A 22,791-nucleotide genomic window follows, 5' to 3' on the forward strand; every position below is an offset into this window, starting at 1 on the left:
GATACATATTTGTACTTCTTTAGCTGGGGACCCATTTGTGGCTATGGTTTGGAGTCTCAGTTTACTGTCTGAGGTGCATAGGTGATGCATTGCCTTCCTGAGTGGGAGCCCTTACTACTGGAAGGAAAAAAAACAGAAAATGTAGAGGGGCTAACAGGGACCTGGGAAGTAATCACTAATACCAGTGATGTGATGAAATAGGCTGGGAGCTGTTTCCTCTAAAAAACTCTTAAGTGCTTTGAGGACACTCTGGTACTTTCAGACATACTTTATACCTCAGTAAATGGAGGCAGAGACTGTCCTGTTCTCTTTTGACTTGGAGTCAGGGTGCGGGAAGGGGTCAAGAGACCTTTCTTCAGTCACACCTAATGGTGGAGACCAGGGAGTCTGTGTTTGCTATAACCATCTGCAAGTAAATGGAAATATGATAGAAGAAAAGGATGCAAAAGGAATTGCCAGCATCTGAAATTGTCTCTTCTCTCATTGCTCCTGAAATTCTCTGGTTTGATTGATGATTCTGTCATAGAACTGGTGGTAATCCTTGAACCATGAACTGTTAAACCTCTTTCCAGGCTCCATTTTTGGTTTAACCTAAACTTGGTCTTCTTCATCCACTGTCTCTTTCTGGAAATAAGGAAGCACTTCTGTTAGATGCCTGTAACCTCTTGCCCAAATGGTGACATAGCTTCCTTTACCTATCCCTCTGTCTCCGGTATGGCTCAGCACCTCATGTTGTGTCTTCTGCTATCTTCTGTACTGCCACCAACTGATCTTTCTGATGTAAACATCTTGTCATGCCATTCCCCTGCCCTGTGAACTTTCCCAGGGACTCCCAGTCACGCACTGGACATAACTCCGCAGCCTGGGTTTGACACCTTTTGTTCCATATCCTGGCCCTTCAGTAGCCACAAGGTCTCTGTCCATCACACACTGCCAGAAATACCTTGGCCTCCCTGGGTTTAGGACACCATTTCAATACTCTGCCCCCATGATGTTTTTTCTTATCTTCACTATTGCACTTACTGCTTGGGTCTGGTGCCCAAGTTTGCTCAAAGGTGTGAATCCCTGTCTGTATGAGAGCCTTGAGAACAGGACTTGAGTAGGACTCACCTCTGTGCCCCAAGGGTCCAGCACAGAGGGACTGCTCATGAAACTTGGGGAATGAATGCACACCTGAATAAATGAATGAAATCCCTGGTACATGCTGAGGTCCTGTATGATATCTCAGAGTGGAGGGGGTGTCTAGGCCTTGGCCCCCTGGGCCAGGGTGCTTTCTGTTGTAGCACACTGCCCTGTGCTGCAGCCTGCTACTCACTGGAGAGAACTCAGCCTGGAAATTAAAATGCTTTTGAGCCCCTTGCCAAAAGAGTCAGTAGGACTGCCTTGATGATGTATCACCTGTAAACCTGGAAGTTGGACTTCTACCCTCTTCATTTTGTGAATGATGCAGAGGTTGCCACAAGTATCTCTGAGACTGGGAAATGACCATTTCCATTCCCCCCCAAATCTGACTTTTTGGCACTATCAGCCCCTCTCCTTTCCCTACTACCCTGTGAGCCAGGCTAGAAATTTTAGCATTGTCCTTGTATCCCATCTGCAGTCAAAGGTTAGCCCAGGGAGAAGCAGAGCCAGAGGTTCTGCTATAGAAACGCCTCTTGCAATCTGACTGTGGCCAGGGCAGGAGTCAGCTGACAGCATTGACTAGGGTCCTCTGTCACAGCAGGTATTTCCTGAGGCCCTGACCTTCCTAGGACCCTTCTTACCCCTGAGAAAAGATCCTTTATGATTGCTTTCCCACTTTGTGCCTTAAATCCCAACTCTTGAGATTTCTTCTATTTTCATCTTGTGCTTTTAATCATTGTGGTCCCTCTGCATGGAATTATTTCATTTCCTTCCAATAGACTTTTTAAAATTAATTGTTTTTTATATGGGGAATCTTCCAATTTAGACTTTTTGTGTGTGTGTGCATTTACAGAATACCAGCAACTGCCTTGGACCCTAAATGGGACTAAGAAAGTTTCTTGCCTTTGGCTGCTCATGGTTTGGTGTTGGTAACAGATAAGTAAATAGATTAACAGATCAGTGGTATAATTGCTTTAACAGAGTTGTCACCAGGTGCCTGGGGAGCCCCTGAAGTGCACATTGAAATTTGCCTTGGAGGGAAGGGGTCTGGGTAAATCCCTGAGCAGGGAATTCCCTTGTCTTGAAGGAAGAATAGAAAGTAGATAGCTAAGCAAAAAATTGCAAATGTGTTAGTACAGTGCGATTCTTCTGGGGGAGTTGGGAGTGGAGAGTAAATTATTTTTGGTGATGGCGGTGAAATAGAAATAGCTGCCTAAGCACCTTAGGATTAGGAAAATTTTGCACTTTGCTGTCGTGTTCTTGTGTAAACCGTTTTGCCTGTAATTAGGAGGCCAGGAAAAATATTTTATTTTCTTGCAGGTAGAACCATTTATCTACTCTAAAAATTTTTTATTTTTCTATTTTGCTCTTGATCTTTCAGATAGTCTTGCCTACTACATTCCTAATTCTAAAAGGATTCTCAGTATTAAGGAAATTGCCAACTATTTTAACTTTCTTAAGAGAAAATTGACATTATAAGGAGGGTGTTTGAGTACAAAGAGCTTTTCCCTTTCCCAATGGTGGGTATAGTATTAGGCAGAAAAGGAAGTTGTATGGTGTTAGACATGGTCCTAAGTTGACAGCCATAGATTTCAACCAGAGGAAATCTGAAATTCGAATTCCTTTGGCAAAAGTAAAACCTTTTTTTGATTCTACAACCAAGCAAGTGATGGCTTCCCCTGCCTAGGCTTTGACACCTTCTGCAGAAAAGTTGGGAATCTAGCATGATTTGATTTCTTATGAAAAAACCCTTCCTTTGAGTCAGGGAGAGACTGTTAACAGATGAGAAGAGAGGCCATTACCATGAGAAATCTGAACAGAATGAATTCACAGTGCCTTCTGTTTTTTTCTGAGCTCTTCATGTTTGAATGGGAAGTAAGAAGTGAATAGTTGCATTTCTGATGGCTGTAACATGCTACAGCTCTAAAATCAAATTCTAACTCCCTCTGATGTGCCAGGCAGTGTTGTATGCGTTAGGGATGATGCACACAGATCATGGAACAAAACACTCACTAAGCAGATATTTTGGAAACTCCAGGGAGATTGTCTTGCCAGATGTTTTGATTCTCTCTTTTCCTCTCTTCCTTTCTTTAGAACAGAAGAATAAGCTGATCTGACTCTGACCATTCATCAGCTTTCAGCTTGCCAGGACCTTTTACCCAGCTCTCCTTTCGTGGCCCATGTGCTGCATCCTCTGTCCTCAGTGTGCAACTGGCCCCCAACGCAATGTGTGTTTGTCAAACCATGGAAGTGGGGCAGTATGGCAAGAACTCAAGTCGGGCCGGAGACCGCGGAGTCCTCCTGGAGCCCTTTATCCACCAGGTGGGCGGACACAGCAGCATGATGCGCTACGACGACCACACTGTGTGCAAGCCCCTCATCTCCCGGGAACAGCGCTTCTACGAGTCCCTCCCTCCCGAAATGAAGGAGTTCACCCCTGAGTACAAAGGTCAGTTGCTGGCCAGCGTGGTGAGAGGGTGAAAGCAGCAGTCTTGGGCCTGTAGACCCTTGGCTCAGTTTTCCTTGTTTCATTGGCTAGATGATGTTACTGTAGGTCTCTCATATTAAAACAGCTGAGTCACTTTGTTAAGAAAAATTAGAGGCTGAAAGCATCAGGAAGTTCTTCAGATCTTGAAAATTGAATTCATTGCTGGGTAAACCTGAAAAGAATTCACAATATTAAGTTTTTTTGGTATTGAAGAGCCTACTGTAGTCAAGAAGGTTTCCCTTGTTTGCTGAAGCGTATTTCAAGAAAGGGTGGAGGGGTGTCATTTCTCTGGCCCCAGAGAAGGAAGGATTGCGTGCATTCCAGTTTCAAGTAGAGAGATGACTGGCAGAGTGGCTCTGTAGGGCCTGTGTAGGTGCTGGGGCAATGAATTGATAAGAAATTTCAAAAAGGACTGGGGCCTGGAGGTCTTAACCTTTGAAGAAAATATAATTTGTTTTAAAATATAAATTTCTTTATAAAAAAGAACCCCATGAATATTATACCAGAATTAAGTTACTTTATTTTAAAATCTGATCTTTGTCACTGTGTTTTTACATTTTTATACTCGCTCTCCAGTGTGTAAGTCATGTTTGTGTTCTGCTGTCTCACTTTTTCAAACCTTTATGAATTCAGTCACGTTGCCACTATTCTTTACTTAAAGGATCTTCAAGAAAGAAACTTAAGGAAAATCAAACCATATCAGTGTTGACTTTTTTCCCTTTAACTCTTAATTGGCAAAAAGAGGTAAGCCAGTTCTTGGGATATTCCAAGTTTTGCGATTTTTTTTCCTTTCTTTCCAGCTTTTGCTTATGGAATGATCTTTCCATTGCCCTTTATGCACAGTTCCTCCTCCTCCTGCAGTCTCTCAGGTTTCCTAGAGCTCCTTCCATCCCGATTATCTGTTCAACCCCGGAAGCTTTGCTGTTTTCTATTACAGCATCTTATTTAGCTTTTTGTAGTACTTACCAGTCTATAATTGTTTTGTCTATGTGCTTATTTATTCCCTTTTTTCTCACAATAGATCTTTTACATTAATGAGCACAGTGGCTGGAACCTAGCTAGATTCTCAGTAAATACTTGATAAACGAAAAAGGCAAAGTTAAGGGATTATTTGCATAAGGGTAAAGATGTCATTGACTTCACTTTCAGTGCTGCAAGCTTCAATACTTGATGATCACAGCTGGTCATGCTAAAATAAACAAAAATCCGTTTTCAGGCCTCCTACCAAGATATGGGATATGATTAGCAATTTTCTTTAGCTTTTTAAGCACCTGTGCTTAAAGAAATAAATAGATGTGTATAGATGTGTGTATATGTGTGGGTTAGTATTCATGTAATGTAGTCCTAGTTTCTGTTTGCTGAAAGTGCCTAAAAACAATGATGCCCAGTAGTAATGGGCATAACTAGCACGAATACTTTGTTTTTTTTTCTGCATACTGCTCTTCTGCAGAAGGAACCAGGGCTCCTTGGAGAAATGGTTGATTCCTGGGCTCAGGCAGCCAAAATACAAACTTAGCTGGGGCATCTTGTGATGACAGAAAATGTAAAGTGGTCAAAATGATGGGGGGGGGGGGGGCATGTCAAACGTACACAAGAGCCATCCTAAAGGAGTCCCATTGGCCAAATCTAAGAGAATTTGAGCAATAAAATAAGTCCACATTCATATAAATATATAACTGAGTAAATAAGTGCATGCAAAAGGATAGATATATCTTCCTTAACAATAGAATTCTAGTTAGTAAATCGAGAAGAACTGATGGAAACAGAAATCACCATTAGTCAGACAACACAGTAAAGATTGTTGCAGGCAAGAACCACTTAAGGATTTGAAAACTGATTGACTAATGTACAATAAATAGCAGAATAGTTAGAATTTCAAAGTATCTCCTCATAAGATACTAATGACAAAGGAAAAAATAAAAGCTCTAAGTAGAGAAACTTGACAGATATACTACCTTAACCAAGTGATCTGAGTTCATCTCACCAGTGATTAGACTTGTATTTCCTGACCTGAGGAACGTAGGAGGACACACAGCCTCAATCCAATCATGAGGAAACATCAAAGTGTTCCAAATTAAGGAACATTCAGCAAAATAACTGGCTAGTACTTTTCAAAAGTGTAAAATTTGACAGATCAAGAATGACCAAGGCACCTATCCCAGAAATGAGGAGACAACAGCTAAATGCAATGTGACATCCTAGACTAGAAAAAGGACCATAGTTGGAAAATTGAATGAATAAAATCTATAGATTAGCTAATAATTTTGTATCAATGTTAATTTTCTCATCTTGATGATTGTATTATGATTATTTTTAGATGTTAGCATTAGAGGAAGCTGGGTGAAGAGTTTATGGTCACTCTGTATTATTTTTGTAATTTTTCTGTAAACTTAAATTTATTTAAAAATACAAAATAAAACCTTATGTTATAGAATTATACATAGAGCAAGAGACAGATAGTGGGTTATAGGGACTGGGGTAGGTGAGAATGAGGAGTTATTGCTTGATGGGTACCAAACTTCTATTTGGGATGATGGAAAAGTTTTGATAATAGATGGTGTTACTGGTAGCACAATATAGTGAATGTAATTAATAGCATTAAAATATACCCATGATAATGGTTAAAATGGGAAATTTTGTTTTGCATATATGTTACCACAATAACGATTTTTTAAAATTTATTTATTTATTAATTTAAAAAATTAACAAATGAACAAAAACGTTAACATATGATCATTCCGTTCTACATATTTAATCAGTAATTTATAGTATCATCACATAGTTGCATATTCATCATTTCTTAGAACATTGCATCAATTCAGAAAAAGAAATAAAAAGACAATAGAAAAAGAAATAAAACAAAAACAGAAAAAAAAAAAGATTATACATACCATACCCCTTATCCCTCGCTTTCATTGATCACTGGCATTTCAATCTAAATTTATTTTAACATTTGTTCCCCCTGTTATTTATTTTTATTCCATATGTTCTACTTGTCTGTTGACAAGGTAGATAAAAGAAGCATCAGACACAAGGTTTTCACAATCACACAGTCACACACGATAACAATTTTTTTAAAAGTTAGGCATGAACTATTAAGATGCTGTTAAAAATTATGTTGTAGAGGCTTTCTTTAAAAAAAATATTTTTATTGAGAAATCTTCACACACATGCAGTCCATACATGATATACAATCAGTGGCTCACAATATCATCACATAGTTGTGTATTCATCACTGTGATCATTTTTAGAACATTTGCATCACTCCAGAAAAAGAAATGAAAAGTAAAACAAAACAAAGCTCGTACATACCATACTCCTTACCCCCTCCCTCTCATGAACATTAGTATTTCAATCTACCCCATTTATTTTACCCTTTATCCCCTCTATTATTTATTTATTTTTTTTATCCTTTTTTTTTTACTCATCTGTCTATACCCTGGATGAAAGAAGCATCAGATTGTGTGATTTTAAAAACAATGACACAATCACATTATAAGAGCTATATGGTTATACAGATGTCTTCAAGAATCAAGGCTACTGGAACACAGCTCAAAAGTTTCAGATACTTCCCTCCAGCCACTCCAATATACCATAAACTAAAAAGGGATATCTGTATAGTGCATAAGAATAACCTCCAGGATAATCTCTGTACTCTGTAATCTCTTAGTCACTGAAGCTTTATTTTGTCTCATTTCTCTCTTCCCCCTTTTGGTCAGGAAGGCTTTCTCAATTCCATGATGCTGGGAACCGGTTCATCCCAGGAGTTCTACCCCACATTGCCAGAGAGATTTACATTCCTGGGAGTCATGTCCCACATAGGGGAGGTCAGGACAGTGAATTGGCCTGTCTAGTTGGCTTACAGAGAGAGAGAAAGGCCACATCTGAGCAAGAAAAGTCTCTGGGGTGACTCTTAGGCATAAGTGTAAGTAATCTTAGCCTATCCTTTGCCGGAATAAGTTTCATAGGGGCAAACCCCAACGTCCAGGGCTATGTCTATTAATTTTGTTGTTCCACTGCTTGCAAGAATATCAGTAATTATCCAAGTGGGGTAGCTGAATATTTCCACCTTCTCCCCAGTCCCCAAAAGGGACTTTGCAAATACTCTTTTATTCTCTGCCCAAATTATGCTGGGACATATTAGGACATCACACTAACCTGTACAAACCAACAAGATCTCACACCCTATTCAAAATTCCATTTAATTATGGTGTTCAAATAAACCGACCATACAACTTAAATTAGATAATACACTACCCAAAATATAAATTTTGCACCAAATAAACATCTCTCCCTTTGGTGAAACACAGAAGTTGAAGTTTTAAAATGTGGATGTTCTAGTTTGCTAGCTGCCGGAATGCAACACACCAGAGACGGACTGGCTTTTAATAAAAGGGGATTTATTTTGTTGGTTCTTCAGAGGAAAGGCAGCTAACTTTCCACTGAGGTTCTTTCTTATGTGGAAGGCACAGGATGATCTCTGCTGGTCTTCTCTCCAGGCCCTTGGGTTCCAACACCTTTCCCCCGGGTGACTTCTTTCTGCATCTCCAAAGGCCTGGGCTGAGCTGCAAGTGCTGAGATGAGGAATGCCTAGCTGCTTAGCTGTGCTATGTTGCGTTCTCTCATTTAAGCGCCAGCCAATTAAGTCAAACATCACTCGTTGCAGCAGACACGCCTCCTAACTGACTGCAGATGTAATTAGCAACAGATGAGGTTCACGTACCATTGGCTTATGTCCGCAGCAACAAGACTAGGTATGCTCACCTGGCCAAGTTGACAACTGAATCTAACTAACACAGTGGACCAAATCATCCTTTACCCTCTATTCTGGTTTTTTAGTCCTATTCAAATTGGCTTCATTCATATCTCTAATAGAAATATAAGCATGTTTTCAGTTTTTTTAACAGTTGCTGTATGGGGTAATGCCGACTTTAATAGCTTCAGAGATCTAACTCTTAGTCTCAGGTGTCATATAAATACCCAAAGTTTCTGGGAATAACCAGATTATACAAAAATAGTTCAGTATCTCATAATTTAGAAATAATACTTACAACTCCAGAATAGATGTGACTGCTGTTAAGAATACATTTTAGGACCCTTTATAGTAGGCCCCAACCTGATAACTCATACTCTTGAGTTCAGTTTGCCAAGTTTGTATATCATAGTTAGCTATATGAGTGAGGCATGGTAATATTTGTCTTTTTGTTTCTAACATTTCATTGGACACTGTCCTCAAGGTTCATTCACCTAGTTGCATGTCTCATAACTTGATTCCTTCTTGCAGCTGCTCAGTAGTCCGTTGCATATATACACCACAGTTCCCCCTTCCATTCCTTAGTCGTTGTACCCTTAGGCCACCTTCATCCATTATGAGTCGTGAACACTGCTGCCATAAACACCATTATACAATGTATTGTTAAGGAAAAAAAAGGATTTTTTACAGTGTATACTGTGTGATAAGTATATGAATTTGAATACACAGATACATGCACACGTTCATGTATGCATAGAAAAAAGATTGGGTATTTTTAGAGGAAAATGTTAATAGTTATCTCTATAGTTAAACTTACAATTTGTTCTTTGTATTTTTCTGTATCTTCTACTATGTGCACTTGTTTTTATAGTAAAAAATGGTTGTCAAAAAACTCCTATGCTGTATTATTCATTTGACCAATAATATCTTCTACTTTTCTTCAATTGAAAAAAATAATAAATTGGGCTTTATTTGACTTAGAAGGGATTAATTTTAGTTTTATTGAATCATACTCTTTTTTTTTGAATCATACTCTTTTGAAAGTATATTTATTCTTCCCTAGGGAAAATGTAGCCTAAGGGAAGAAAGCCAGGTAGACTCAAGGATTTGCCATAAATTAAAGGCATCCATTCCTCAGTCTGGGAGGAGAAAGTATGGGGGAAAAAATGGAACCAATGCCAGACACTTTGAAATTCCTTCCCCGAGAGAGTAACCAAGAGGTTCTTATATCTCAACCCAGTTATGATGGGTTATGATGTAGAGCACATTTCTTTGGAGCCAGGGCTGGCCTCCCTTTTGAGGAATTTTTTTCCCATTGTATCAGAAGGACTCCATGAGCTAACAGGGTCTTTAGTTCCCTTTTTGGTTTTGATATAATTATAACAGAAGATTTGGCTATGGATGTGTTGAGTATGGAGGGTAGACAGCTGGAGCTGTGTTTATAAAGCATTTGAAACTGTTTACTTAGTCACTTAGAGACAGCAATATGTTTGATTCTGGCTTTTCTCTCATTTTGCCACTTTATTATATTTATTTCTTCAAATTCATTTTTTTTCTGATCCTGTTTTTAAAACAATAGCAAAACCTCTACCCAAATGTCTCCTTTGTCTATTTAAATGAGTCTTACAATATCCTATACAATTAGGGCTTATATGAATTAAATGGTATTCATTTTCTGCATGCATTCTACCTAGGTGTGAGGGGAAGAGGTATAAGAAAAAAAAAATGCCAGGATCAAATGATTTTTTCTTTTTTAACTAATGTTAGTTTGCATGACTCATTTAATTTTCAAATCCTGTTTCCTTGATCAGATATGAAACTCTGTGTCTGCCTGAGGTATGTTGGGTTGCCCAAGGACTTGACTGCAGAGAATGAGAGGTTTCCAGTATAGCTTTAGACAACCCAGCAAGACAAAAAGGAAATATCTAATTGTAAACTGAGACAATGATATATCTGACTCTGAAATTAAAAGCTTATGTTCCTCAAAATATGTCTTTAAAGAAAATGAAGGGATAAAGATATTTACAACACATATAACTGACAAAGGAATAGTTTCCAGAATATATTGTTAAAACAATGACAAGAAATAACTCATAGAAGTCAATAAGAAAAAGATAGTCAATAGAAAAATGGGCAAAAATTAAGAAAGTTAATAAAATAGAAAGCTGGTTCTTTGAGAAGAGCAATTAAATTGTCTCGTGGGATTGACAATGCCTACTTGACCAAAAGGGGGAAAAGAAATGTAACAAAATAAGGTATCAGTGGCTGAGTGATTTCAGATAGAGTCAAGAGGCTATTTTGGAGGTCACTCTTATGCAAGCTTCAGCTGGATATTGCTAACTGCCATAGTATGACAAGCCACAACTATCAGTTATCCTGCATACCTAGGGTTATATCTGAGACTTCATAAAAGTTTCACTCACTAAGTTTATTTTTCAGAAATCTAAAGCCTCCAGATGATTCCTAGGCCAGATAAGCTCTGAAACCCAGAGTTACCCGTCTCTCCAAGAGCATCAACTCTTCCATCCCCCTACCCCATAATGTCAGCACCCCTTTTCAACATGAGGAAGTTAGAACAGTGATTGCCCAAATACCCGCAAAGACTGGGAGAAGGATCAAAAGAGGGGAGTTATAACAGAGAAGAAAGGATTTAACAAATGTGTATAACTACTGAATCATTATACTGATTTTTTTTTAAGTCTTTAGTGTCTCATAGCAGCTAGAAGGAAATACCTGAAATTGTGGAAGTGTAACCCTACCATATTTTGAAATTTGTCATATAACTTCTTGTTAAAATGTACTTTGAAATTTATTGCTTTTTTGTTGATACATTTCACAATAAAAAATGTTTTAAAAAATTAAAATTAACATAAAAATGAAATGTTAAATATACCACAAAAAAATATATTTTTATAACTTTGTTTTTACAAACCTGGAACCTGAAAAAGAAAAATGGAAGTACACAGAACCCTCCTAACCTCTGTGAAGCCGTACTTATACAAGGTGTGGTGTCGTAACTTCTCCATGTTTTCTCACCTGTAAAATGAAGACATGCCTACTGCTAATCCTGAAGGATTCTCTGAAGCAGGAAAGGGTCTTGGGCTTGCCTCGCCTAACGTCCAGCCTTGGGAACACTGGAAATGGCAACAGCTTTGGCTCTTAACAACTGAAAGTTGCTCCTGAAGTCTGGTGTCCACAGAGGTCCATTGTGAAAACTGATGACCGGGAGGGCTGCAGGTGATGATGCTGATTGCTGGTCTAATATCTTTCTCAACTATTCCTTGCTAACAGAGCCCCAGTTTTGTCCAGGTTAATCAAACCTCAGGGGAAGATTCTCTAATGCAGAGAGAATCTTGAACAATATCCCTTTTTTAATATATATATTTCACAATAAAAACTGTTAAAAAAGATAATAGAATATCATGAATCATTTTATGCCAATAAATTGTACATATTTAGGTGAAATAGGCAAATTTCTTGAAAGACACAAAGTTACTAAAGCTCACTCAGGAAGAAAATGGACAACCCAAAAACAAATTGAAACTGAAATTTAAAACCTTCCCATAAAGAAAACTCTAGGCCCAGATGGCTTCACTGGTGAATTCTACCAAATATTTAAGGGAGCAGTCTTACCATTTCTATACAAACTCAAAAAACTGAAGAGGGAATACTCTTCATCTCATTCTGTGAGGCCAACATTACCCTGATATCAAAACCAAACTAAGACATTAAAAGAAAACAATTTCCCTATGAACCTAGATATAAAAAATTTGAACAAAATTTTAGAAAATTGAATCCAACAATGTGTAAAAAGGATAAACCTCACCATGATCAAGTGGGATTTGTCAGAAAAATGCAGGATTACTGTAACATTCAAAGTCAATATAATTAATTACTTTAACAGACTTTAAAAAAAAAGAAAAAATCATAGGATCATTTTAATAGATAAATTTAAAAAGGATTTGACAAAATCCAGCATTTATTCTTGATAAACATACACACACATACACTGACTCATTTGTAGATTGGAATTGGAAGACTACTTCCCCAACCTGATAAGGAGGATCTGCAAAAAACCTACAACTAGCATTGTACTTAATGATGAAATGATTGCTTTATCCCTAAATTCTGGAACAAGACAAGGATATCCAGTGCTTACTACCATTTGTGGTCAACATCATACTTGAGGTTCTGGCCAATACTTTGAGGCATCCAGAAATAAAAGGTACACAGACTGGAAAGGAAGAAATAAAGAACTTTGTTGGTAGACAACTTAGAATTCTATCTTCCACCAAACTACCAATCAAATGTTAGAACAGAATGAAGTCATGCAAAGGACTCAGAAAATTGATCTCCTAAATACCCTTTTTTAAGAAGTTACTTCAAGATATTCTCCAGCCAAACAAGGAATAAATCAAGAAAGGGGAAAACCAGAGGATCCTAGGAGGAATGGCTCTCCCTCTGGTTCAGCTGCAGCAGTGTGGCAGGCTTGGAGGACATTAGTCTAGATCAGGGCATAAAGGGAGCAGGGAATCCAGGAAACAATGGGGATTGTAGAACAGAGGGCATTCAAGACTTGATTAAAATTGAGGTAGTTGTAAAGACAAAGAAAAGAAGATATGAAGGTAAAAACTGGCAGAAGAGGCAGCCTGTGTGTAAGAAAGCCAGAGTACATGTGTGAAGCAGCTAAAATGAGTCCTGAATTTGCAATGTAATGGGGGATATAAGAAGAAAAAAATCCATTTACCAGAATGTGAGAAGGATTTTTCTTTGAAAAGGACCCAGAGATTGAGGCATTGCCCACCCAGGAAGGAAATGGACCAACGAGAAGGATACTCTTGATTTGGCATATTGACATATTCATAAATGCTTCACAGTAATTTTCAGATTACAGACCCAATTATGTACACTAATATTGTAAAAGTAAAAGTAGAAATGTAGCTAACAGAATGAGGGATATGAAAGGTGGTGGGCAAAGATCAGCCTGGGCTTTTTTTTTTTCAAGTTCTCTCCTTGTGTCATATTTCTGGGTATTGTTTATTTTTTAATTCCTTTGATAAAAATCCAGACAAAATTTTGAATAATCTATTTAATAAAAAGGAAAAAAGGACACCGGAAACTTTTCCATGAACCCAGTGTGGAAAACAAAGATGTTTTAGTTTGGAGATGCAGTGGTTTGGTTGGGCAGAAGTTGTGTGTGGAAAAGCTAGGACAAGCTGATGCTCATTGTGGGCACAACATGGATTTTGGATCTGGCTTGGAGGGAAAAGTACTGACGTCTTATGAGGTGATACTGTCAGGCAGAAGGAAACCAGATCTAGAAAACACAAACAGGAAATGGCAGCATCATAAAACAGTTAAATGAGTAGAGGGTTAAATTATGTCAGGTGTAGATGTCACTTAGAGAACACAGTTCTTTTGAATGGTAGTGAAATCAAGAATTGAATGTGAGAGGCTAGATAAGAAAATAGAAAATGAATATAGGTTTATTCAAGATTAAATGTAAGGAGGAGAGTCAGAAAGGGTCAAGTATATTCTGGGAGCTTGCGTCCACTGATCCTTGTTGCCACATTGATCAGCAGTTGGTTCAGGGCAGGTGATGTCTGTCTGCCCTTGGAAAATGAATGTGACAGCCTATGCTACTTGGACATAGCCTGTGTCAACTTTTGTTGACCAGCTGCCTTTTTTTCCAACAGGTGTGGTATCTGTCTGTTTTGAGGGAGACAGTGATGGTTACATCAATCTGGTGGCCTATCCTTATGTGGAAAGTGAGACTGTGGAACAGGATGACACACCAGAGCGGGAGCAACCTCGGCGCAAACACTCCCGGCGGAGCCTGCACCGGTCAGGCAGTGGCAGTGACCATAAGGAGGAGAAAGCCAGCCTGCCCCTTGAGACCTCTGAGAGGTAACGGGATGGTGAGCAGGGCTGCAAGTGCCTGTCTGGTCCTGTCAGCACAAGCACTCAGGATCACTCTTTGATATAGTTTGGGGATACAGGGCCAGTTGCTGGGAGAAGACAGTTGGTGTTTTGGGGCAACCAATAGAAGTATGGCCTCTCCATTGTGTGTCACATTATTCCGGTGTTGCTCCATTCTGAGTATGGCTCTAGATGTTTGAGAGAGTGAAGCTGTTTTGGCCCTTTGGAAGCAGGGATGTTGTGTGGTGGTACAAAAGAGTCTCTACCTTTCTATTTTGCCTTGCAAGATAGAAGTTCAAAATGCATCAGTCCACAGTGAGACTCCAGCTGCTCATTGACTTGCAGGATGTCAGAGCTAAAGGCCCATGAGAGACCATCCAGACTAGCGTCCCTGAACAAATCAGGGTGTCATCAGTCCCCTCTAAAAATCATTCGTGAACCCTTTCCTAGAACATAAAATAAAGTTTATTGCATTGAAAATTGATTTTTCTTGTAGATTAGAAAAGGAGTCTTTACAAAGAATTATGTTTTTTATATTTCATGCAAAAACTAATGTAAAAAATTTAATGTAAATCCCACTGAGATGGCTATTATTAAAATGATGGACAATAGCAAGTGTTGGTCTCCAAGGGGAGAATTGGAACCCTTGTACACTGCTGGTGGCAACGTAAACTGGTGCAGCTGCTTTGGAAGATAATTGGTTAGTTTCTCAAATAATTAAACCTAGTAGTTCCACTCCTCGGTATATACCCAAGAGAGATGAACATGTTGTCCACGCAAAAACTTGTACATGGAGCTCATGGCAGCATTATTCACAATAGCCAGAAAGTGGAAGCACCCCTGATGTCCCTCAGTGGGTGAATGGATATAACAAAATGTGGTATATTCAGATGATGGAATAACAATGCAGCCATTAAAAGTTAGTTCTGATATATGCTACAACATGCATGAACCATGATGGAGACATTAGCCTAAGTGAAAGAAGCCAGGTACAAAAGACCATATATTGTTGATTCCATTTAAAGAAAATGTTTAGAATAGACAAATCCATAGAGATGGAAAGAAGATTAATGTTGCCAGGAGAAAAAGGGGTAATTGTTGCTAAGGCGTACAGAGTTTCTTTTTGGGTGATGAAAATGTTTTTAAATTAGATACTGGGAGATGTTTTACAACCTTGTGAAGATACTAAAAATGACGGATTATATTTTTTTTAAAAATGAACTTTCTAAATTAAATTGAAATAAAAATTGTGCAGTTAAATGTCAGTCATGTTTTATTTCATTCAAAAATAAGTTTCAATGAGTAGGATATTCCAAAGCTTGATTTAAAAGTTGAAATGGGAAGTTTCTTTGATGTGGCAGCATATAGTCTTTATCTCTGACATCAGACAATTCAGCAACACATGCTGTTGCACACCCTGGCTCCCAAAGCTCTGTAAAGGCCCACGGCCTCCCAGCTCTCCTCACTTAATGTGATGTATCAGGACACGCTAATGTTGAGCAGCACAGAGCCCTATGAGACTCTGGCTATACGTGTGTTGCACCATTCCCCATCCTCAGTCAGGGGGTCCTCTCTGGCCAGGTCTGCATCACTGATGCAAGGAGAAGCTTCCCATGTACTTAGTAAGGAGGGTCTCCAAATGTTAAAGATTCTTGTGGAAAAATGGACCCTAGCCTGCAAAAGCACTTCCTCCAGTGTTCTCCCTCCACTCCTAAGGTGCATCCTCTTGATTGGTGTCCATGGGACCTAAACCTGGGGTCATGCAGATGACAAGGAATGTTGCCCAGGTCCACCAGGCCACAGCTGGCAGTTGATGCCTTCCCCTCAATAGCTTTTTTAGAATGGTCTTTCATTTTTTCCTCTAAAGGTACAGAAGCTGCTTCATAAACAATTAGTGAAAAGCTAGTGAACATATAATAACATCAAGGTCTGCCTGTAACCAAGTTCGAGGTCTTGGCTCTTTAAGTGACAGCTCTACTTTCAGTGACTAGACTTCTGTCAGGCCTGCTAGCAGAGTCTCTCAGTTGCCTTAGGAAATTGTTTCTTCACCAGGGCTGCAATACCAAGTGATACCAAGTGCCAGAGGGGCCATCCAGGCATAGAGAACTTGTCTGCATTGACTTCACAAATAAGTCAGCCTTGCTATTTCCTAAAGGGGCTCACAGAACAGGTGTCCACACATGGCCCTGCCAGAAAAAGATGGTGGTTTTGTCATGCTGTGAGGCACTGATGGTCTTCTCTAGTCCTAGTTAAAGAAAAATGGGATTTCTCCCAGGGCCTTTTCACCAGCATCAGATGAGCAGCCCCAGCACCCTGCAGGGGAACATTTCCAGCACACATTAGCCTTGGTGGTTAGCCCAATTCTTTGTGACTCATTCCATAGTTAGAGGAAGACCAGGGGTGTGGAGAGGAGGGTGGAATTTGACATTGCTGCAGTGTTCCACCTCTGCTCTGAGCACAGACTTGCTCTGATGCTTCCAAGGCTCCTGGCTTCTCCAGTGCTGTGTGGTTTTCTTTGGTTGGCAGTGTGATAAACAGTACTGCATGTTACTTCAAGCAAGGATTTTTATGTTGGGGCAAAAGGAAGTTATGGTAAAGTTCCAGTATTTTCCAGTTAAGTCATCTTCTCACCAAAACCCCTTTATGACTTGACTTTATTTTATAAATTCTCTTACTCAAATGGCTTCATGCTTTCCACAAGTGAGAACCACCTTAGGGGGCCTGCTTAGGGGAGATTTTGTCTTGCCTTTTTTTTTCTTTGATGTTTCCTATCTTCAAGGTGTAATGCTAAGACATAAGCATAGTGTTAGCATAGGCTTTCTTTAAATCTTATTAAAGGAAGCTATCGTAGGTATCAAGAACAAAGATAAGACAATTACACACATCCCTCTCTGTGGCACTCCACTCTACCTTTGATTGGTGTGAAAGTGCATCTTCATCATATAATTTTGCACAGAGAATTATTTTTCAAAGAAAGTTTTCAGAGATATAGGAGGAAAACTACTTATACCACTTACTTTTTGTTGTTTTTGCTGTTCTCACCTCAAACAGGGTCTGGGGGTAGTAGATTAGGCCTGATCCGTGCCTCTCCCACCCTGAGTGATCAGACCCCAGAATGGGGGTGACTTATCTGAGCCCCTTAGCAGTGTATATATTCTTCCTTTTTTAGTTCCCTGGAGGCAAAGAGTCCAAAGGTAGAGCTACAGAGCCACTCAGAAGTCCCTTTCCAGATGCTGGACGGCAACAGTGGTCTGAGCTCTGAGAAGATCAGCCACAACCCCTGGAGCCTGCGCTGCCATAAGCAGCAGCTGAGCCGCATGCGCTCCGAGTCCAAGGACCGAAAGCTCTACAGTATCCTTGCTGCACCTCCCTCGGCAGAGTCTACTGGGACTAAGGGGCCCTTGCACAGATAATTTCCAGGCCTCTGACAGGCCCTTCTCTGTTGAAGGGCCTATCTTTTGTTCTCATCTCTCTTCCTCATAGGTGCCTCTTCCTCTGGTCTGACCTTTTTTCTTACTTTCATCAACCTGTTGTCTTTTCTGCCTTTTGGGCCTGGTAAAGCTGAAGCTCAAAACTTAGCAGTCTAGGATAGTGTCCCATAGAACTGTCTGTGGTGATGAAACTATTCTCTACCACTGATTTTCAGTATGGTGGCATTAGCCATATAGAGCAGTTGAAAGTTGGCTACTCTGACTGAGGAACTGAGTTTTTACTTTAATTAATTTAAATTTAAATAGCCACATGTGGCCAGCAACTGCCCTGTTCATCAACACATGGTCTAGAATCTGTGGTGTCTGTGTGTGCATGTACACGTGTGTGTATTTCTTCCCTAGTTTGTTAAAAACGGTTTGATTTTAATTTTTTTTGCCTAAAAAAAACACCTTATCTGTATAACATAAAAATAGTTTGAAGATGTTAAAGTATTATGGAGTGGGAATTTCAATAATCATTTAGTGTTTTAAAGCAGTAAATGATAAAAAAAACAAAAACAGAAAAAGCAGCTAATAGTGACTGAGAAGCTGAGGGACGCACTTTTGGCTGGCGCTGATGGTGTGGTTGTCAGTCTCCTTGACTTTGGCTCAGAGTTCCTCCTGCTTGAGAATGTAGTGCACCACTTCAAGTATCCCTGCGTGCTGGACCTGAAGATGGGCACCCGACAGCACGGTGACGACGCATCTGCTGAGAAGGCAGCCCGGCAGATGAGGAAGTGTGAGCAGAGCACATCAGCTACGCTAGGTGTCAGGGTCTGTGGCATGCAGGTGAGTTGCCCCTGGGGAGAGACTAGGTGCTCCTGCTCCCAAGCTTTGGGTCTTGGGTGTACCTGACTGGCATCCACACCCACAATCCACTCTTCCCACATTGGTCCCAGATCCCTCTTATGGTACTAGGTGTCCTTACGAGTGTGTTCTCTGAGCCCACTTGCCCTTACCTAGTAACCTTGCTGTGGTCTCCAGGTGCAGGGCCTCTCTGGGAGCTCTCATTGAGAAGCCCACTGCCTTAACATTGAGGCACCTAGGATCCTTGTTTGTCAGCAAGATGTTCCTAGTTTGAGTCCAGCTAGCTCCAGGGCAGCTTGGAGGCTGTCCAGAGATGATGGCAGAGAACCTATAGACCTGCCTGTCTCTCTGTTGGCTTTATGGCAGATAAAACCCTGGGTACTTTATCCCAGTTTTAGGAGTGAGCAGAAACAGGTTGGTCAGAAGCGCTTACCCAGGCCACCAGAGGTCATCAGAACTCCCTGGCACTCACTTTATCTGTCTCCTGGGTTTTCAGGTATACCAGCTGGACACAGGGCATTACCTCTGCAGGAACAAATACTATGGCCGTGGGCTCTCCATTGAAGGCTTCCGCAACGCCCTCTATCAGTACCTGCACAATGGTCTGGACCTGCGGTGTGACCTCTTTGAACCCATCCTGAGCAAACTGCGGGGCCTGAAAGCTGTGCTGGAGCGGCAGGCCTCCTACCGCTTTTACTCCAGTTCCCTGCTTGTCATTTATGATGGCAAGGAGTGCCGGGCTGAACCCTACCTGGACCGCCGGTCTGAGATGCGTCTCAAGCACCTGGACATGGGGCTTCCTGAGGTGGCATCATTCTGTGGCCCCAGCACCAGTCCCAGCAGCACCAACCCTGAGGCAGGCCCTTCCTCTCCACCCAAGGTGGATGTCCGCATGATCGACTTTGCACACAGCACATTCAAGGGCTTCCGCGATGATCCCACCGTGCATGATGGGCCAGACCGAGGCTACGTGTTTGGCCTAGAGAATCTCATCAGCATCATGGAACAGATGCGGGACGAGAACCAGTAGGCCCAGCTCTGGGCCCCTAGAGCCCCTTCCTCTCTACCCGCAGGCAGGGACCATCGCTCTGAACTTGCCGAGGACACACAGACTTTGCTTTTAAAGGGTTATATTTCTCTTTGGTGTAAACTAAAAGAAATGTTTTTAGCTGTAGCCTGGAATCCATATATATAAAATGAATGAGGACGGCACATACGCCCTCTCAGCCAGGCTCCTTAGCTCTATGGCTCTGACTGCTGTGTCCAGGCTGATTTAGGAAGGAAGAGGTACCCCTGGTGGGCTTGGCAACAGGGGCAGGGTGCCCTTGGACCTGAGTTTCTCTTGCCTAAATCTATGACTGTAGGACCCTGCTGATTATGGAGAGCCTGGAGCTGGCACAGGGCTTCTCAATACCCACTTGTCCTTTTTTCCTGAGAGGTAGAGGGGATTGGGTGCCCATCTCTTGGGGGCTTTCCAGCTTGTGCTGTGGGTGTCAGCCAGCTCTTAAACAAATGTCCCCAGGATACTGCAGGGCTGAGAGCACCCAGCTGGATCCCTGCTGCTTGGTTTTTACCTTGGCACAGAAGCTAGATTGATGAAACTGGGCTGAGGCCAACTGGCAGACAGGTTCCCTGGGTTCCCAAGGCACCCCTTGGCACTTAAACCAGCTCTTCCTCCTGCCCATAGGACCCAGCCAGCCTATCTCACCAAGATCCTGCCTTGGGAGCCCCCACCCCCACCCCGTCCAAAGGGAATCCAACTCTGTTTGCTGAGAAAAGTGTGTCCCAGCAGGCCTCATGACCTCTGGTGGCTCTGGCTCAAGACAGTGTTTGCAGCTCTTGTGCTTTGGGCAGGAGTCTTCCTTCTCCAGCTGGGGTGGCTGTGCTGCCTCTGGATGGTCTGCTCCTCCCCAGGGCTCAAAGGCTGTGGTGCGCTCAGGGTCTCCCCTCACATTTCCCCAAGCCAAGCTCAGGGCAGCAGCCCGTTGTGAGGAGCTGCAGGCCCAGGGCCTGGAGGGAGAACATTCACCTTGTCTGCTCATAGGGATAGTGGCTGAGAACTTTGATCATACCTGGGGTCTGTCAATATGTCCATTTGTCCATCTGCCAGCTTCTGACTCTGGGTTCCTTCACCTGGGTTATAATCTTACTCATTAGAAAATACTGCTTTCCTTTGTGCTTTCCTCAGCAGAATTCCTTTGTCCCTGTTTGAGGTGAATTTTTGCTCTGGTACCCTTCCTCAGTAGGTGCTTGCCTTTTTACAAAGAACCAGTGGCAGAATGAATTGTAAGAGCCATCTCCCTTTTGGCCTAGCACCTTCCTTGTGGGCCTGGTGTGTGGCCCCCAACACTGACAATGGTGCAATGAAGGCCTCTAAGGGTTGACTCCTCTTTCATGGTTTTAACTCATTTTTGCTGACAGCCCTTAATGATATAGAACCTGCTGCTTTTAACACACACAGCCAGGAGGTGATCCTGCACCCATCTAGCCATTGCTGAGTTAGTGCTCTCATCTCCCGGCCTAAGGCCACTGTCATTGCCACTTTTGGCACAAACTTGTTTTCGCATAAAAGGTAAGCCTGCTGGCCTGTGAGAGGCCTTGGTAACTGAGGGGCTGATTTCCTTGGTAACTGATGCAGCCCCACATCTTAAATGGGCTCCTTGATATTTCTCTGCATTTTTCAGCCCTTTGACCCTAGGTGCCAATGGTGGGCAGGTTCCCCTTCTGATCAGTATTGACTATCTTCTCTTCTGTACCGTAACGCTGTTTTGGCCATGGGGCCAGTAGCCCTTTGTTACGGTAGACAGTCATTTTCTGGGAGGGTAAAGGACAAGACAGTCTGGAGCTGTTTGGGGACCCCTTGATTGAACCTCTTCAGCCTGGCAGTGTACTGGGGTCTCCTGAGTTCTAGATTCTGGGAGCAGATGCTGCCCTGTTCTGCTGCTCCTTGTAGTGAGGGAAGTTCTGCCCATTTATATTCAGTGTTTTCCTGGCACTAAAAAGAGAAGGGCCTGAGATTTGTTGCTAATTCCCCAGGACAGGATTCCTCTTTTCAGCACTTTTGACACTTGGAGACATAGCCTGTTAGCTGGTGGGTGGTGGGCATATGTGTGTGCACACACTCTGCTATTACCCTTCCTCCCTTCTCCAGGCCAGACAGCCCTGTCCCTGCCAGAACCTGCCTTTCCAGCCCCAACTTGGGACCAAGTACAAAGTGGGATCACGGGTTGGGATGCTCAGGTGACCCCTCTATACTGTGCTTCCCAGGGCCAAATCCACACCAGCCCCGGGGTGAGGGGGCAGGGCGGTGCTTAAAGGGAAAAGGACCAGTGTAGCAACTTGCCAGGGACCCCTCCCTTCTTCCTCAGGGCCTGTGCAACTGTGGAGATGCCCCCCATGGGCTAGGGCCCCTAGATCCTTAACCGCTGCTCACTTGCTCACACCTGGCTATATGCACGCTCCCTAGAAACAGATGGCTTTGAACTTTAAAAATGTACAATTTGGTTCTGTTCGTGCCAATTAAAAAATGGCTTAATGAGGAAAAACACTGGGAAGAATCTGATTAATTCGCTTCTCGGGGGACTTTAAGGCCTAAACTTGTGGGAATTGCTCTGTTTCTCTTTCCTGGAAGCTGACAAAGCCTGTCCACACCCTCGAAGCTTGCACCCCAATGCTACACGTGGCACCTGCCCCGTTTCCTCGCAGTTGTGTCTTTTCAGTACCTTGTGTGTGGGGTGGGGGGGGGAGGGGGAAGGCTCAAGTTTTGGGTCGTGCTCGCCCCCTTTTGTGCACCTAGCGCTACCCGCCCCGCTTGTGTCTGAGGTCGTGTATGTCAAAATAAAACCGCTGGAAACTGAAATGTGTCTGTATCCTTGTGAAAACTCCGGGGCTTCCAAGTAAATTTAGGCCCAACCACGTCGGCAGCTCCACCCCACATTCCTAGGTCCCTTCCCTGGTGTTCCCACCCCAGCGTCCGCGCGGGAGCAGGAGGGTCTGGGTCTGGGGGTCGGGGCCTGAGGAGGGAGGACCAGCGGGCACGTCAGAGTTCAGCTAGGATGAGTCCTCGCCCTTGGCGCCAGTTCCGCCTTTGGATCAGCCAATGGACAACTGACCCGCGCGTCTCCGTCCCGATCCCTATGGCAGCCTAGCGCGCTCAGGCCCTCATTGGCCACGTCCGCCGAAGCGTTGCGCTCCAGCGCCTCGACGCCAGCGCCGTGCCACGTACACGGCAG

The 22,791-nt window shown here is 42.3% G+C and overlaps 1 protein-coding gene across 18 annotated transcripts in view; it reads left to right on the top strand.

Moving 5' to 3' along the window:
- IP6K1 (inositol hexakisphosphate kinase 1) overlaps positions 1 to 22,418 on the top strand; it is a 122,440-nt gene extending 100,022 nt beyond the window's left edge. For all 18 annotated transcript variants that reach the window (XM_077129282.1, XM_077129279.1, XM_077129278.1 and 15 more), the window contains 5 exons: positions 3,217 to 3,571; positions 14,060 to 14,270; positions 17,452 to 17,633; positions 18,366 to 18,541; positions 19,056 to 22,418. In XM_077129282.1, coding sequence (XP_076985397.1) covers positions 3,349 to 3,571; positions 14,060 to 14,270; positions 17,452 to 17,633; positions 18,366 to 18,541; positions 19,056 to 19,589 — 1,326 coding nt within the window. In that variant the 5' untranslated portion in view covers positions 3,217 to 3,348 and the 3' untranslated portion in view covers positions 19,590 to 22,418. The remainder of the gene's footprint in view (positions 1 to 3,216; positions 3,572 to 14,059; positions 14,271 to 17,451; positions 17,634 to 18,365; positions 18,542 to 19,055) is intronic.
- The last annotated feature ends 373 nt before the right edge of the window (positions 22,419 to 22,791 follow it).

This window comes from Tamandua tetradactyla, chromosome 15, assembly GCF_023851605.1.
Source record: "Tamandua tetradactyla isolate mTamTet1 chromosome 15, mTamTet1.pri, whole genome shotgun sequence".
NCBI classification, from domain to species: Eukaryota; Metazoa; Chordata; class Mammalia; order Pilosa; family Myrmecophagidae; genus Tamandua; species Tamandua tetradactyla.